We start from the raw sequence: 17,334 nt of genomic DNA on the forward strand, positions 1-17,334 counted from the left end.
GGCCAATGTGAGGGGCCAGGGGTGTTCGGCAAATGAGGCACAAGATCTGACACATTTTATCAGGATCCTTCTATAGTTACTGTGTGGAAATATATTGAAAAGATGAGAACAGTTATAAGTCATAAAGTAGCCCATTGCTACAATAATATACCACATACCATACAGTAGAATTAGATCTACATGTATCACCTTTCTTCAATGAATTCCTTTTGTACCTTTGTCAAAAATCATACTTGTGTGGGGTTGTTTCTGGGTTCTTTGCTCTGCTTTGTGTCTATCCCTCATCCAACACCACATTATCTTGGTTACTGTAGTTAGAGTAATTCTTAAAATCAGGTAGTATGATGTCCCCCACTTTATTCCTTTTCAAAATAGTTGTAGCTATAGCTACTCCTGTCTTTCCATATAAATGTTAGAGTCTACTTGTGTCTATCTACAAAGATTCTGCTGGGATTTTGTTAAGAATTACATTAAATCTATAGACCAGTTTTGGGGAATTAACATCTTTACCGTCTTGACTCGCTCCGTTTAGGTAGGTCTTCCTTGAGTTCTTTCCTTAGTGCTTGGTAGTCTGCATACAGATCCTTTACACATTTTGTTAGATTTACATCCAATTTTGGGGAGAGCTATTGTAAATGGAATTATTTAATTATTTTTCAATTGTTCATTGTGAATACATAGGAATATACTTTTATTCCACTTAAATCCAACCGTCCCATGAAATTTTTTATTTTTTGCTGAGGAAGATTCGTCTATTGCCAATCCTCTTTTTTTTCTCTTTTTGCTTGAGGAAGATTCGCCCTGACCTAACTCCGTGCCAGTCTCCGTCTATTTGGTATGTGGGACACGCCACAGAATGGCTGGCGAGTGGAGTAGGTCCACACCTGGGATCTGAACCCAGGCCACTGAAGCAGAGTGTGTGGAACTTGAACCACTCAGCCATGGGGCCGGGCCCCCATAAGACTTTTTAAAACAGCTTTATCATTGACATAAAAATTGTATATATTTAAGGTGTACAACTTGATGTTCATAACTTAAGGTAACTATTATCTCATTGTTTCAAACTTTATAAACTTGTAAACTTTAGCTATTTCAAATATTTTATACAGTAAAAAATATATCATTCTGTACAAAGAATTTTAATCAAAAGTAATGAAGAATTCAAAACAAAAAATGAAAAACCTTAAAGGATGGGGTTCTAACAGGATGCAGTATCTGCCTTGCATGAGACACAGTGTATGGTGCTCTCAGAGCCAGAATACAAGGGTTGAGGACTCAAGGGAGTTAGGGGAGTGGCTCCTCTTACCATCACACCTACTAACTCATCTCTGCAACTCTGAGAGCTGCTAGCGGGAAGTAAGTGGGTAATGCTGCCACAAGGTGACACAATGGCTCCATTGCATTGGAAGATGAGACTGCCACTTGGCCTCCTCATGCCACTGAGGCAGGAGGCAAATGGGTTGCTGCCACCAATGGGGGAAAGGAGGACTATGTCTGGAACCCATGGGATTCTGAGGCACCTCTTAGTACTTCTATGCCCATTAGAAAAGCTAGTGGAAAATAATAGCTACCAAAAAAAGACAAGCCTGCTGAGGATTCAGATCCTTTAGAAATGAAGATCTGGGTCACCCATCAGGTAGAAAACCCCAGTGAGCTGAGGTTCTGGTGAGGACCAAGGAAATATGGAACGGAGAGAGGCAGAAGTTATAAACACCAGCTACGACCACACAACCAGTCACAGAAAAGAGGACAGGGCTGCTGAATACATCATCTTTCTTTTGCTGGTTTGTGTGTATTTGTATAGAGTAAGCATTTTCTTTTTTTAATGGAGGTAACATTGGTTTATAACATTGTATAAATTTCAGGTGTACATCATTATATTTAGATTTCTGTGTAGACTACATCATGTTCACCACCCAAAAACTAATTACCATCCATCACCATACACATGTGCCCTCATCATCCCTTTCGCCCTCCTCCCTCCCCTTCCTCTCTGGCAACCACCAATCTAATCTCCATATATATCTGTGTGTTTGTTGTTGTTGTTGTTTCTGTCTTCTACTTATGAGTGAAATTATACGGTAGTGACTTTCTCCCTCTCACTTATTTCGCCTAGCATAATACCCTCAAGGTCCATCCATGTTGTTGCAAGCATTTTCTTTTCTTCTCTCATTTTATACAAGTTTTGCTGGAGGTTTATTTTACCTTTTTGTAAGAGAATTTTCAAATGGGACTATGATTGATTTGGGGGGAGATAGATATGCGACTACCAAGATTGTGTGTCTCCTAATTTTGCAGAGAGGGTGGGTGTATCATTTGTAAATGAGATAGTAATGTCTCATTAGATAGCAAAATGGAGTCGGTTGGTGGCTGCACAGAAGCTCACACATGTGTAGCAGGTATGTTGACGGTGCCAGCAATTCAGTTATTGTCTCTCAGTTCCAACCCGCTCTTTACTCGGCACACCTGTTCTGCTTTGCCAGCTGGCCCTGTGTTAGCTCTGCCATTAAAGGATACTACAGCGAAACTGCAAACTGAAGGGAAGAGGGACTGACTGACTCCTTCCCATCTTCTTCTCATTTCTCACAGCTTCTTTCCAGCAACACTTCTTCACCCTGGCAGTGGCAGTGCCTTCTCATAGCAGCAGCTGAACCCAGTTTGCAGTTTTTCCAACACGTGCAGAACCAGGTGCACTGTGCCAGCCGCAGCCCGGACCCCTGCAGCCCTTACCGCCAAGCCTAGAAACACCAACATTGGCCAGCTGGTAGCCCCTCTTCAGAGAGACTCAACTACACAGGGACCCTTCCCTAAGAGTCTATGTTTTAATAATTCAAACTTGTACCCTCTGTTCCCTCAGCTCAGAGAAATTGTAGTTGTTACCCCATGGTACCTGGAACACTCTTCTCAAACTGTGTTTCCAGGACCCACACCATCAGCATCTCCTGGGAACTTGCTAGAATGCAGATTCTCAAGCACCACTCGGCCTACTGAGTCAGTAACCCTGACGGTGTGACCAGAATCCTCCAGCTGACCCTGATGCATGCTAAAGTTTGAGAACCACTGCCCACTGCTTTAGAGTACCCGCCTCACTCTTTCAGTTGCCTAGTTGACAGTATAGTTAACTTTTTTTTTTTTCTTGTGAGGAACATCAGCCCTGAGCTAACATCCGATGCCAATCCTCCTCTTTTTGCCGAGGAAGATTGGCCCTGGGCTAACATCCGTGCCCATTTTCCTCTACTTGATATGGGACGCCACCACAGCATGGCTTGACAAGCAGTGCGTCAGTGTACGCCCGGGATCCAAACCTGCAAACCCCGGGCCGCTGAAGTGGAGCACGCACACTTAACTGCTACGCCACCAGGCCGGCCCCTTAAATAACTAGAGTGGGACACCTTGACTAATACAGTAGCATACTACTGAATGTTTAAAGAACTATCAACACCAATCCTTCCTAAACCATTCCAGAAGACAGAAGAGGACGGAACATTTCCTAACACATTCTATGAGGCCAGCATTACCAAGGCCAAAGATATCACAAGAAAAGACCAATATCCCTTATGAATATGATGCAAAAATCCTAAAAAAAAAAATTACTACATTGAATCCAACAGTATATTAAAGAGATTACGCCCCCTGACCAAGTGAGATTTATCCCAGTAATGCAAGGGTGGATCACACATGAAAATCAACCAATGTAATACACCACATTACTAGAATGAAGAAACAAACCATGATCATTTAAATTGATGCAGAAAAAGCATTTGACAGAATCCAACACCCTTTCATGATTAAAAAAAAAAAGCAAAGCTCAACAAATTAGGAATAGAGGGGAACTTCTCACAACATAATAAACAGCATCTATAAAAAACCTACAATTACTACCATACTCAGTGGTGAAAAGCTGAAGCTTTTGCCCTAAGATCAGAAACAAGACAAGCTTGTCTGCTTTTGCCACTGCTATTCGACATTGTACCAGAAGTTCTAGCCAGAAAATTAGGCAAGAAAAATAAATAAAAGACAGCCAACCTGGAAAGGAAGAAAACTATCTATTTGGAGATGACATGATCTAATATACAGAAAATCCTAACAAACCCACACACACAAAAAAACTATTGGAGCTAATAAATTCAACAAAGTTGCAGGATACACAGCCAACACACAAAAATCAGTTGTATTTCTATACACTAGCAATGAACAATCTGAAAATGAAATTAGATGGAAAGACATCCCATGTTAATGGGTAGGAAGGCTTAATATTGTTAATATGGCAATACTACTCAACGTGATCTACAGTTACCATGCAATCCCTATCCCAATACCAACTACCTTTCTTTTTTTCCAGAAATGGAGAAGCTGATCTTAAAATTCATATGGAATTGCAAGGGCAACTGAATAGCCAAAACAATCTTTAAAAAGAACAAAGTTGGAGGACTCACACTTTCTGATTTTAAAACTTACTATTATAAAGCTACAGTAATCAAAAACCATGTGGTACCTGCATCAGGATAAACACAGACCAATGGAATAGAATGAAAAGTGCAGAAATAGACCCATAAAGGATTGTTCATTGGATTTTCAAAAAGGGTGCCAAGACCATTCCCCACAGGGAAAGAATCTCTTTAATAAGTGGTGCTGAGGTTATTTAATATACACATGCAAAAGAATGAAACTGAAATCCTACCTTACACCATACACAAAAATTAATTCAAGATGGGTCAAAGACCTAAATGTAAAAGCTAAAACTATAAAACTCTTCAAAGAAAACAGATGGGTAAATCTTCATGACCTTGGATATGGTAATGGATTCTTAGATATGACACCAAACACACAAACAACAAAATAAAAAACTGATAAACTGGACTTCATCAAAATGAAAACTTTTGTGCATCAAAGGACACTATCAAGAAAGTGAAAAGACAACCCACAGAATAGGAGAAAACATTTGCAAATCAAAAATCTGATGAGTCTAGTATCCAGAATATATAAAGAACTCTTACAATTCAACAACAGAACAAACACCTCAATTCAAAAATGGGCAAACGACTTGAATAGACATTTCTCCAAAGAAAATATACAAATGGCAAACAAGCTCATGAAAAGATGCTCAACATCATCAGTCATTAGGGAAATGCCAATCAAAACCACAACAAGATACCACTTTAAACCCACTAGAATGTTTATAAACAACAACAAAACAGAAAATAATAAGTGTTGGCAAGTATAAGGAGCAACTGAAGCCCTCCTACATTACTGATGGGAATGTAAAATGTGCAGCTGCTGTGAAAAAGTTTTGCAGTTCCTCAAATGATTAAACATAGAGATACCACATAACCCAGCAATTCCATTCCCAGGTATATACTTAGAAGGAATTGAAAACATGTTCACATAAAAACTTGGACAAGAATGTTCATAGCAGCATTATTCATAATAGCCTAAAAGTGGAAACAACCCAAATGTCCACTGACATTTGATTGATAAATTATCAATTGATAAAGAAAGAAAGGAAATGTGGGAGTGACATGAGCATCATGGCAGAGTGGGTCATTCCCCTTGTCTCTCCCCTCTAAGTTACAACCAGACATCCATTGACCAACAAAGGACTCCTTGCATAGTGCACCAGAATGCCTGAGAGATCCATACATCTATACATCTGATGGTAGGGACTGGACCTCAGGGAGGCAGTGGAACTAGGGAAGCAGCCTCCTCACCACCTCCCCTGGCAGCTGCAACTCCAACACCAGTCTTTCCAGCAGTGGCAGCATCCAAAACACAGATACTCCTGGCAGGGGTGGTGGTGCCCTGACCTGAGGTTTCAAAAAGCGTACTGGTGCCAGAGACCAGAGGCTGCAGGAGCAGCAATGATGCGCGTAGCTCAGCCCCTCCCCCTCCCCCAGGAGGCTTTAGGAGCCACAGCAGTAACCACGACCCAGCCCCCAGTGGTGGCACCCCGACACCGGCCCTACCAGCAGCAGGGGCTACATACAAGACTCCAGGCCCCTGGCAGCAGCAGCAACACCTGTGAACTCAGAGCCCCCAGAAGTGGTGCTGCCAGAACCCCCATACAACCTGGAAGCAGTAGCACCCAAGCCCACGGAAAACCCACAGAGAGCCACTAGGGGGCACATGAGATCCAAGCAACCCCAGAAGCAGCAGAGGTGCTCACAGCCTGGTGACAGTGGTGGCGACACCCACAACTGCAGTGACATCATAGGTAGCAAGGCACCAGCAACCTCGGAGGCACAAGCAGCACAAGGAGGGCGCTGGCAACGTCTAGAGCAGAGGCAGTGGAGCGCAGGCTCTTAAATACAACCAGAAGCAGCTCAGAACCAAAGTAACCAAAGCCTTACCCAAATAAGGAAGGTATTTACTACCACAAATGTGCCAGCAGAGAATCAACTCATCAAGCACCATGAAGAACTACAGTAACAGGGAAGAACAGAAAGAAAATGACAACTCTCTAGAAACCAATCTTGAAGTCACAGAAGATTGTGATCTGACAGAGAATTCAAAACAGCAATCATGAAGAACCTCAATGACTTACAAGAAAGCTCAGGAAGACAGTTCAATGAGCTTAGGAATAAAATGAATGAACAGAAGGAGTACTTCACCAAAGAGATTGAAACTCTAAAAAAAACCAAACAGAAATTCTGGAGATGAAGAACATAATTAATGAGATGAAAAATAAAGAGAAAGCGTTGGAAATAGAGCAGACCATATGGAAGAGAGAATTAGCGAGCTTGAAGACAGAAATCTAGAAATAATTCAGATGGAAGAGGAGAACTAAGATTTTTTAAAAATGAAGAAATTCTATGGGAGATATCCAACTCAATTAGGAAAAGTAACATAAGGATAACAGGTATCCCAGAAGGAGAGGAGAGGGAGAAAGCAGCAGAGAACCTGTTTAAAGAAATAATACCCAAGAATTTCCCAAACCTGGAGAAGGAACTGGATATGCAAGTACATGAAGCTGACAGAACTCCTAGTTATCTCAATGCAAAAAGACTTCTCCAAGGCATATAGTATTAAAACTGTCAAAAGTCAACAACAAAGAAAGAATATTAAAGGCGACCAGAGAGAAAAAAATAACCTGCAAAGGAACCCCCATCAGGCTATCAGTGGATTTCTCAGCAGAAACTCTACAGGCTAGGAGAGAGTGGAATGCTATATTCAAAATATCGAAAGACAAAAATTAGCAGCCAAGAATACTCTAGCCAGCAAAATTATCCTTCAGACGTGACAGAGAAATACAAGCTTTCTCAGATAAACAAAAGCTGAGGGAGTTCATCACCCCTAGACCTACCATAGGAGAACTGCTGAAAGGAGCCCTCTACCTGAAACAAAAAGGCAAAGGTCTACAAAGCTTTGAGCAAGGTAATAAATAGACAGAATCAGAAACTTGCAGCTCTATATCAGAATAGGTTAGTAAACAATCATAAAGGATAAAAGGAAAGAAAGCATCAAAAATAACTATAACCACTTGAAATTGATCCAAACTCACAACACAAAAAAGAACGATATGTGACAACAAAAACATAGAAGGGGGAGAAGAAAAGGACTGAACCCACATGGGCTAACGGAGATAAGAGGCCAATAGAAAAAGGACTAACTCATCTATGAGATCTTTTATAGAAGCCTTATGTTAATCACAAGACAAAACAATCAGAGCAGAGTCACAAATCACAAATAAAGAGAAAACTGAGAAAACCCTCACAGAAAACCACCAAACTGAAATGGCAGACAGACATAGAAGGAAAAAGAAACAATGGAAATATACAATGAGAAAACAAGAGATAAAATGGCAGTATTAAGCCCTCATATATCAATCATCACTCTAATTGTAAATAGATTGAACTCACCAATCAAAAGACACAGAGTGGCTGGAGTGATTAAAAAACAAGATCAAACAATATGCTGCCTCCAAGAAACACATCTCAGCTCTAAAAACAAACACAGGCTCAGAGTGAAGGGATGGAAGACGATACTCCAAGCAGATGGCAACCAAAAGAAAGCAGGTGTAGCCATACTTAGACAAAATAGACTTCAAAATGAAAAAGATAACAAGAGATAAAGATGGACATTATATAATGATAAAAGGGATATTCCATCAAGAAGAAAATGTGGTATACACATACCGTGGAATATTATTCAGCCTTGAAAAGGAATAAAATTTGCTAGGTATTTTGTAAAAAATACATGCTACAACATGGATGAACCTTGAAAACATGCTATGTGAAAGAAGCCAGACACAAAAGGCCAAATATTGTATGATTCCATTTATATGAAATGTCCAAAACAGGGCAAATCCATAGAGACAGAAAGTATATTACTGGATGCCAGGAGACGGGGATGGGGAAATTGGTAGTGATTGCTAATGGGTACAGGGGCTTCTTTTTTGGGATGATGGAAATGTTCTGGAATTAGTGCTAATGGCTGTACAACCTTGTGAATAAGCTAAAAACCACTGAACTGTACACTTTGGAATGATTAAAATGATGAGTTTTATCTCAATTTTAAAAATCTACCTAATTAAAAAGAATAATGACATTTGTTATACTGGGTAAAGAAACTGAAACTTTGATAAGCAATGGGAAAGAACAAAGATGCCATGAGAGTATTTTTTCAAAATTGTGGCAAAATATACATAATATAGAATTGAACATTTTAGCCATTTTTAAGTAGTACAGTAGCATTAAGTACATTCACACTGTTGTGCAACCACCCTCACCATCCATCTCCAGAACTTTTCTCATCTTGCCAAACTGAAATTCTACCCATTAAATAGTAAGTTCCCACTTTCCTTTTCCCCTAGTCCTGGCAACCACTAGTCTACCTTCTGTCTCTATGAATTTGACTAGGTACTTCATGTAAGTGGAATCATACAGTATTTGTCCTTTTATGACTGGCTTACTTCACCGAGCATAATGGCTTCAACGTTCATCCATGTTGTGGCATGTGTCAGAATTTCCTTCTTTTCTAAGGCTGAATAATATTCCATTGTATGTATATACCATATTTTCTTTATCCATTCATCTAACAATGGACACTTGAGTTGCTTCCACCTTTTGGCTATTGTGAATAATGCTGCTAATAAACATGGGTATACAAATATCTGTTTGTGCGTCTGCTTTTAAAAAACAGTGATGATCTGTGTTTGAAGGGAGATTTTGAAGGAAGTTTGTTAAAAATGAAACTTTGTGGAAATACACATATCTTTTGCATTAGTTTAAGGATTAATAACTTATTTTAGTTGAAAGACACCCAAAAGAGAACCCAAAGATCAATGGTACTATTTGCTTTAAAGAAACACAAAAGACATAGAAGTATCCATTGCAAATTTATTATGCATTAGGAAGCTTAACTTAAAAACCAATAGCATAGTAAAAAGATATGTTATCTCTGTTCATAGCAGAACAGGTTTCAAAATATATTTTCTTTTAAATGTATTCAGTCAGTACACAATCCTTTATAAAAGTTGTATATATTTTTTTCCGTCAACATCTTCATTACATTTATAAATACAAGATTTACACAGCACCCCATCAAAAAAAAATTTAAAACTCCTTACAAATATCTACATATATTTCATACCTATAAAACTTTCTAAGGAGTGCTCTGTTAAAGATGGGCCCTAGTTAATGGTCCATTTACTGGTGCAGCAAAATACATATAAATCTGTAAAGTTTTCTTTGTCCATAAAACATCTCAAAAAATTAGCAAGACACTTACTGTAGAACTGAGCTTCCTAAACCATCGTATTTTAGAAAGGAATTGGATGTACATATTCCCATGAGATTCAAAAGTCAGATAAACAGATGGAAATAAAGACCAAATGAAAACAAATGCATATTACAGAGCAGTTAAGGCAGGAGTGTGATGAATGAGAAAACTTGAGAAGTAGGACACGGGAGACATGGGGATGAGCAAATAGTAATAACGCATCACATGAGTCTGACTTAGATACAAACTCCACTGGTATCCAGTTACAACTCTCATCCTCAGTTAGGAATGTTTACGTCGTTGAAAACTTTCTTAGAAGCACCCTCCAATTTCTATGTTGTCACCAGAATGCTTGGTGTGTGTTGTTCCTCTGTAAAATCACCTTGGATCTGACCAAGACGCTAGGTCCGGGAATCTGAGTTGCTAGTTATTCATGATTTAAATTTATAAGAAAATTTTCCTTCATCTGGTAAAGGTTATCACTGATCAATATTATTAATGTCCAGAGGTGTATATGCTGAATTTTATTCTAGCCAAGAATAGGAAGTTGAGAGAAGGAAAGGAGAATAAGATTAGGATTTTGTTTGACCTTTGAACAAAGGCAATAGATCCCTGATACTGAGTGACTCTTGGAGCAGCCACTCATAAAAACCTACGAGCTAAGTGGGCAGTTTAGAGACACAGAAAGGAAGAAAATAAAAACGGATTCTTTCTTGCCAGAGACGGCAGTCTCACTACAATCCTGCACCTCCTACTGAAAAGGACATGGAAAAACTTGCTGTCACTCTTACTCCAGAGTTATTAAAGGAAAGCCATCCTTTCTACCAGAGTTATGACTTTCTCTTTATGAGTTTCAAAGTTTGAACTCCAGATAACTTTGAGAGTTGCACATTATTTGCAGGAAAATATTTCAAATCTTAACTTGTTCTAATGTATAAACAGGAAGAATGGAAGAAATGGAATAGGAGGAGGAAGAGAAGGAAGGCAGAGGAGGAATCCTGCACTTCTCAAACCTGGCCCTGAAGGATGCCACTAGCATCTCCCCTCCAGCACCATGATGTCTCCATGTGGTGTGGCTCCTCCACGGCTCTCAGAGACGGCATCTGCAGAATCCTCCTTTCTGCCGAGTTTATAGCTCAGTGCACTGATTCCCAGGCTCCTCGAAGGAAGAGAGCTCCCAGATGCTGCTGTCTTGCAGCAGTGGCTCAATGTCCTCATCACTTCCCCGTTCCGGGGTGTTGGTCAGGCTGCCGCTGCCGCTGTTGCTATGTTTTTGAATTCCACTGCCTTTACTGTATTCAGGGATGAATAAGGCAACCAGAAAAGACATAAAAACTATACACGCCCCAAATAAAAATGGTGGGCCTGGGATGACAGCTTCCTGATGGGGGTGGGAAACAAATGGAGATGAAGAATTTGGTTAGTCTTTTTAATCCAAAATTAGTCCTGGATGATCCAAAAAGACGTACACCAAAAGGTGCATCATTTTCTCATAAACAAACATCATTAACTGTCAAGGCAAATTCCAAGACAGTGTTTGGAATATGACAGAGGGCAACTAATCACTGATTTTTGCATCTCTTCTCAATAGCTTAACTAAACCTGTAAGCGACAGGTGTTTATCTCTAATCCCATCCTGTGACCTGAGATCATGCACTCTGTACATGAACATTAATTCCAGTTTTGTATAGAAATCTGTAATAAATATCGCTTAGAAGAAAGGAGGGAAGAAATATCAAATAAATAGTAGAAAAAGCACTCTAGCTCAATTTCTAGCTGGAATTTTAGGTCATTTCATATTTTATTTGGCCTGGGCTTCACCAGATGACAGCATTCTGATCAGAGTAATTGTGTAGGTGAAGACAGAATCTGAACAAAAGTAAGACAAATCTTTTACACAAGACATTAAATCTCTGAACTGATCCCTCTCCAATTCCAAGAGGCCCCAAACACAGCACTTACTACTGTCAAATACAAGAGTAATATTATACAAATAAGAACACTTTCCAAATTTGAGGTCAGAAGATTTTGCCATAATCAGACACAGTCATTATAAAACTAGACTTATCACCAAATTACCTGCAGGGCAGCACTGTCAGAATTCAATTCCGGTTCCAACTCGGTCAGTTCCACATGGAACATGTAGAATATGAAGCCATACAGTGCTGGCCCTAGGCCATTACACAGTCCTCTTATTCCAGTTATGATCCCCTGGGCAACGCCTAAATCAGAACAAAGAGAAGAGAGCCAGTCTTCTCAGAAAAGCCTTTCAAGACTGGAGACTTAACAGTACCTGCTTACAAACTACAATATATGTACTGATTCAGCTGCATTGAGTAGTCCATGCTGAGGAAAGGAGATCAGGGACTTCACCCATCATATTTTCATTCATTGCACAAATGTTTTCTTGGTTTTATTATGTCCTTTTAATGTTATCCTCACTCTCTGCCCTAAGATCTATAAGGAGATGAAATGAAAGTGATGTTTCTGAAATCCTCTGGGGCTGAATTCCTCCCATAATAGCTAGATCTTCCTATAAATGGGGAATAATAAAATGAAAAGAACTTTAATATTCTCCATTTACAGGCAATTTCCACTTTTCTGTGGATTGAGATTTTCCTGTTCTACTCATTTAATAGTGCTTTTTACAATACGAATCTTCCCTTTGCCTCTTGCAGCCCTGCCCACATGTGAGTCCACAGTAGTCCTGATGCTGTTGTGCTCCTGGCACCTCTGGGCAGACTCCATCCCTCGTGATGACCTCTGCATTGCACATGCATCTCTCTACAGACCTGCACTGAAAAATCCCAGAAATGTCAATTTCTAGATATCTCTAGTTTCTAACATGGCAGGTAAAAAATTAGCTTGAACCATATGAAACGGATGTTTCTGTAAGTCAAAAATGGTAAAATATAATTCAACCTAATACAATGTGTTCTAATAATTTTGTATGCTGACATTTAGAAAACATCTGTATTAATACATATAAGCATAAAAAGGGCCAAAGAAAATTCATATCCTGAAAGACAGGACAGTGTCTGTCAGACACCAAGGCAGTGCCCATCCTCTATGGATGGCTCACGCCTTCACTTCAAACACAACACCTCCCCAAGGATGTGCAGCTAGCTGAGTTACCAGAGCCAGGTGACACACAGAATCTGTGGTCCTCAAGTGACACTATTTAAAAATGGATATGAATAAGATGGCTAATTCCTGATACGGGAAAATAGGTACAATGAATAAACTATCTTTTCCAATCTAGTTTTTTAATGAAACTTTTTATACAGCTCTACTAAGATATTTAAAACATTTTCCTTCTAAAATTCACTACTTCCTGACTATAGTAAGGTGAACCATTAAGAGAGGGCGAAGGAAAAGGCTTAATTCTGGTAGTGAGAACTGCCTGACAGGGAAGCAAGAGGCACAAGAAGGATGACATGGTAGAATGCTGCTCTCCACACAGTCATCTTAATTTTGTCTCTCACTCTGAATCTAATTATCAACAACTACACAGATTTATTTTTTCTTTATTCTCTCAAAGAATCATTTCCTAAATTAAGCTAATGAACTTTGAGTGATTCCAAATTAAAGAAATTTTAGTGATTACAGTGATTAAATAAAGAACTCATTGCTTTACTAACTAGTCTATCACTATTTAACAGATATCTATTAAAATGTGATTATAGTCTAGTTAATTCTGATAGTAACACACAAAAGCGGAGTCAAAACTGAAAAGAGAAAACGGATAGTTCTAGTTCTAATTCTTAGTATTCTGAACTGCTGAGTCTAGATTTTAAAAATATGAGATAAAAGCAGAGAGGAAAACAGAATTTTCCTATTTGCCAAAGTAAATAGGTATGATCATTGAGAAGGGACCACATGACTGTCACCTCCTGCTCTGCTGTCATGTAGAGAAGCTCAAAGCTGCTCATGCTTCTGGCTGGTATGTCTCTGCTGAAGGAAGAAAGCAGTGAGGGGACAGCGACCTCACCTTGCTGATCTGACTCTGCATTCCGAGAGACGAGGGCGCTGACTGCTGGAAACGTGATGCTGGACATGGCGGCCACAGTCCCTGCTGCCCACATCATCCTGCAAGGACAGGACAGGCTGTGATCAGGCAGCAGGCCAGCCCCAAGGAGCCTGCTGTTCAGAGTTCAATCAGTGGCAAAAGCACAAAATGCTTTCTGTTCTCTTGTGTTAAGTTCTATTTATTTTTCCCTCTTTCAAAATGGATTTTTTTGGGCCGGCCCCATGGCTTAGTGGTTACGTGCGCGCGCTCCGCTACTGGCAGCCCAGGTTCAGATCCCAGGCATGCACCAACGCACCGCTTCTCTGGCCATGCTGAGGCCACGTCCCACATACAGCAACTAGAAGGATGTGCAACTACAACGTAACAACTATCTACTGGGGCTTTGGGGGGAAAAAAAAAGAGGAGGAGGATTGGCAATAGACGTTAGCTCAGAGTCGGTCTTCCGCAGCAAAATGAGGAGGATTAGCATGGATGTTAGCTCAGGGCTGATCTTCCTCACACAAATAAATAAATAAACAAACAAATAAATAAAAACTGTTTAAAAACAACAACAACAAAAAAAAACAAAATGGATTTTTTTTTAACCTGGGGAAAGTTATACATTACACTGTTAGTACTGATCACTTCACAGGTCGGGTAAGTTTCATTATTTTATTTTACCTCTTTCAAAATCTGTTCTTCTTACCGGTTTCCCTATTACCATCTTTAGATGTAAGCTCAGTGAAGTTCAAAAGGATTTCCTGTCTATAAATACATTTTTCCCACCGATTTTCCACTTTTCTCTTTGTATTTTTCAAAGGATCACCTTCACACTGCCCTCCCACTGCTCAGTTTGCTACCCCTTAACAAAGCATCATGTGCCACCAAGAGAAAAAACAGAGACCTGAAGGTCAGGATGACATCCTGCAGACTTCCAAAGCCTGCTTCCTTCAGACCTTTGTCCTTCTCTCAACGAAAGGGGCTTAAGCGTATGTCAATATTAAGTATGAATGTGAGGAAAGTGAGACCCCAACTGGGCTTAAAACCCACTTGGCCAGACTTCCTTGAGGATGGCTGACATGCATGTACGTCCTTACTGAAAAAGAAAAACTCTTCAGGTCAACAAAATCTTTTTAACGTGGCATGAATTTGACTGAATCAGCTACTGAATCAAAGGTCATAGGACCGAAATCTTTTTTTTTTTTTTTTGTGAGGAGATCAGCCTTGTGCTAACATCTGCCAATCCTCCTCTTTCTTTGCTGAGGAAGACTGGCCCTGGGCTAACATCCGTGCCCATCTTCCTCCACTTTATATGGGACGCCGCCACAGCATGGCTTGCCAAGCGGTGCGTTGGTGCGCACCCGGGATCCGAACCAGCGAATCCCAGGCCGCCGCAGCAGAGCGCGCACACCTAACCACTTGCGCCACCGGGCCCGCCCCGGACTGAAATCTTAAAGAACAAGAATAATCCACCACTGACCACTAAACTGCTAAAGCATTTCTAGTTTCTCTAAACTATATCATCCATTTACATATGCAAAATGAGGACCAATTCTAATATTTAAAATGGAGATAAGAGCTCTGGTATTTGGTAACCAGGGACACAGGGAAACTTACAACATAACAAAACAGCACTTGAGATTCTTTTTATTTATTAGTATTCCATAGGGCTTTCTTTGACCTTCTTTCCTGTTTATGGGAATCTAACATGCTAGCAGTAATAACTGCCTCACAATACACATATTTTGGAAGAGATTTTGGTGTTCATCTAATTCAAATGCTTTATGTCATAAAGGTTATGTCACTACCCAGGGTCACTCAGCTAATTATGGCAGTGAATCCTGCCATAATCAGTCATTTTTCCTTGTCTTCTTATTTGGTTTTTGACTATATGTGATACATCCCTAAAAACTGACAAACATGTTTAAAAAGTAGACATAAAATTTTTGGGGGCGTCGGAGGAGGAGGAACAAACATTCAATTAAGTAACAACTCACTGAAAGCCCACTGAGATGAAGGCAATCTTTACAAAGAATCCCGAATCACCTAGCTCAACTCTTCCCCAAAGTAAGTCTAAACAGTTTTTGAAATATTGAACATACCAAACCAGTAAAATAAAATAACCTTTGCTTCCTTCACATCACAGTCAACCAACTTGAGCTCCTCTAAAAGATGCATCTGTCTGTTAGTTCAGGAGAATCCATGGGAGAGGCTTACCAGGCTTGAGATCCAAAACCGTACCAGGCTAACTGGAACATCTGGAAGCCCAAGCCAAGGAGGACGGTATTCTTATTCCCTAGTGATCTCATCAAGATGGTCAGAAAGACTGTCTGTAAAGCAAAGGAGATAATTCTGAGAAACCATGTGAACACACAGATTTAAGGCAAGCTCTATGAGGGAAGCCCATTAATGATGACCAGGGACCTATAAGGGCACACTGCCTGACCTGAGACTTTGAAGACCATGCAGAACTCATGTAGTTCTAGAGGGGTGGAGCTTCAGGGGCTCCCAGACTGACCTGGAGCTCGGGGCCTTCAGCCTCCTCCCCAGAAGCTTGTTTATCTGATGCTCTGCTAGCACTTCCTAAAAGGCCATCATAGCATTCACCAGTCGTGATTGAGAGGGACACACCTCAGTCTCTTTGGAGAAATACCAATCACTTAACCAGCGAATAGCAAACCCCTGCTGAACATTTACAGAATATGTAGGATTTTGCTGGAGGTTAACAGTTTCACAAAGTTGCATTGATATAAATTTGATCTTAAAAAATATACACTCAGCTAAAAAACTAGTTGAGATAGTCTGAAAAGGCATAGGATAAAAGATGAGTCTAGGCTAATTGACTAATCAGAGTTAATAAAAAAAAAAAAACAAAATCATGAACAACTTGCAAGTTTAACATAATTTACATTTGCTGATATAGTTCAACAAAAAAATAAAAGACTTTACCTTGATGCATTCCTATGAGCCTGTCAATTCTAATATTTGGGTAAAACAGTTTTGCAGCTACCTCATTTCTCAAGAGTTATCATAGAAGAGAGCTCCGCTTGGCCTACCGTGCTTTAAAGCAGCACATAGCTGTTTCAGGGAAACAGCCTCCAGGCAGTTCCACACGATATAGTGAATGTACCTAAGCACGTCAGTAAACTACTTGAAAGGACATATGCCCCGCCTTTTGTCATCCCATATTTATACACTCATGCAAGCATAAGGACATTTCAGTCAAAGAACTGCCTACATGTTCCCTTATGGTGGTCCCATAAGATTAGTACCATACAGCCTAGGTGTGCAGTAGGCTATACCATCTAGGTTTGTGTAAGTACACTCTATGATGTTCCCACAACGACAAAATTGCCAAACAATGTATTTCTCAGAATGTATCCCCACCATTAAGCGACGCACAACTGTAATGGGGAAACGTTTAATGCTCTTTACTCAACACATATATTCTAATGCAGTGATTTTCCACATTTCTTCAGTCTTGGGGATAGCACGGGTTGGAACAGCTACTGATCTTCATTTCTGCTTTTCACTTCCACTTACTTTTCAACATGAAAATAATATGGAAATATTCTCCAGGTTAAGTTAATTTTGCAATATCCAGAGTT

At 40.0% G+C, this 17,334-nt stretch overlaps 1 protein-coding gene across 2 annotated transcripts in view; it reads right to left on the reverse strand.

Annotated features, from left to right (window-relative positions):
* Nucleotides 1-9,321: 9,321 nt before the first annotated feature.
* SLC71A2 (solute carrier family 71 member 2) overlaps nucleotides 9,322-17,334 on the reverse strand; it is a 76,559-nt gene continuing 68,546 nt past the window's right edge. For both annotated transcript variants that reach the window (XM_004442718.3, XM_087444838.1), the window contains 4 exons: nucleotides 15,944-16,056; nucleotides 13,709-13,806; nucleotides 11,797-11,939; nucleotides 9,322-11,098 (listed from right to left, as the gene is read on the reverse strand). In XM_004442718.3, coding sequence (XP_004442775.1) covers nucleotides 10,847-11,098; nucleotides 11,797-11,939; nucleotides 13,709-13,806; nucleotides 15,944-16,056 — 606 coding nt within the window. In that variant the 3' untranslated portion in view covers nucleotides 9,322-10,846. The remainder of the gene's footprint in view (nucleotides 11,099-11,796; nucleotides 11,940-13,708; nucleotides 13,807-15,943; nucleotides 16,057-17,334) is intronic.

Source organism: Ceratotherium simum, chromosome 20, assembly GCF_057802395.1.
Source record: "Ceratotherium simum simum isolate JZ-2026a chromosome 20, ASM5780239v1, whole genome shotgun sequence".
Lineage (NCBI taxonomy): Eukaryota > Metazoa > Chordata > Mammalia > Perissodactyla > Rhinocerotidae > Ceratotherium > Ceratotherium simum.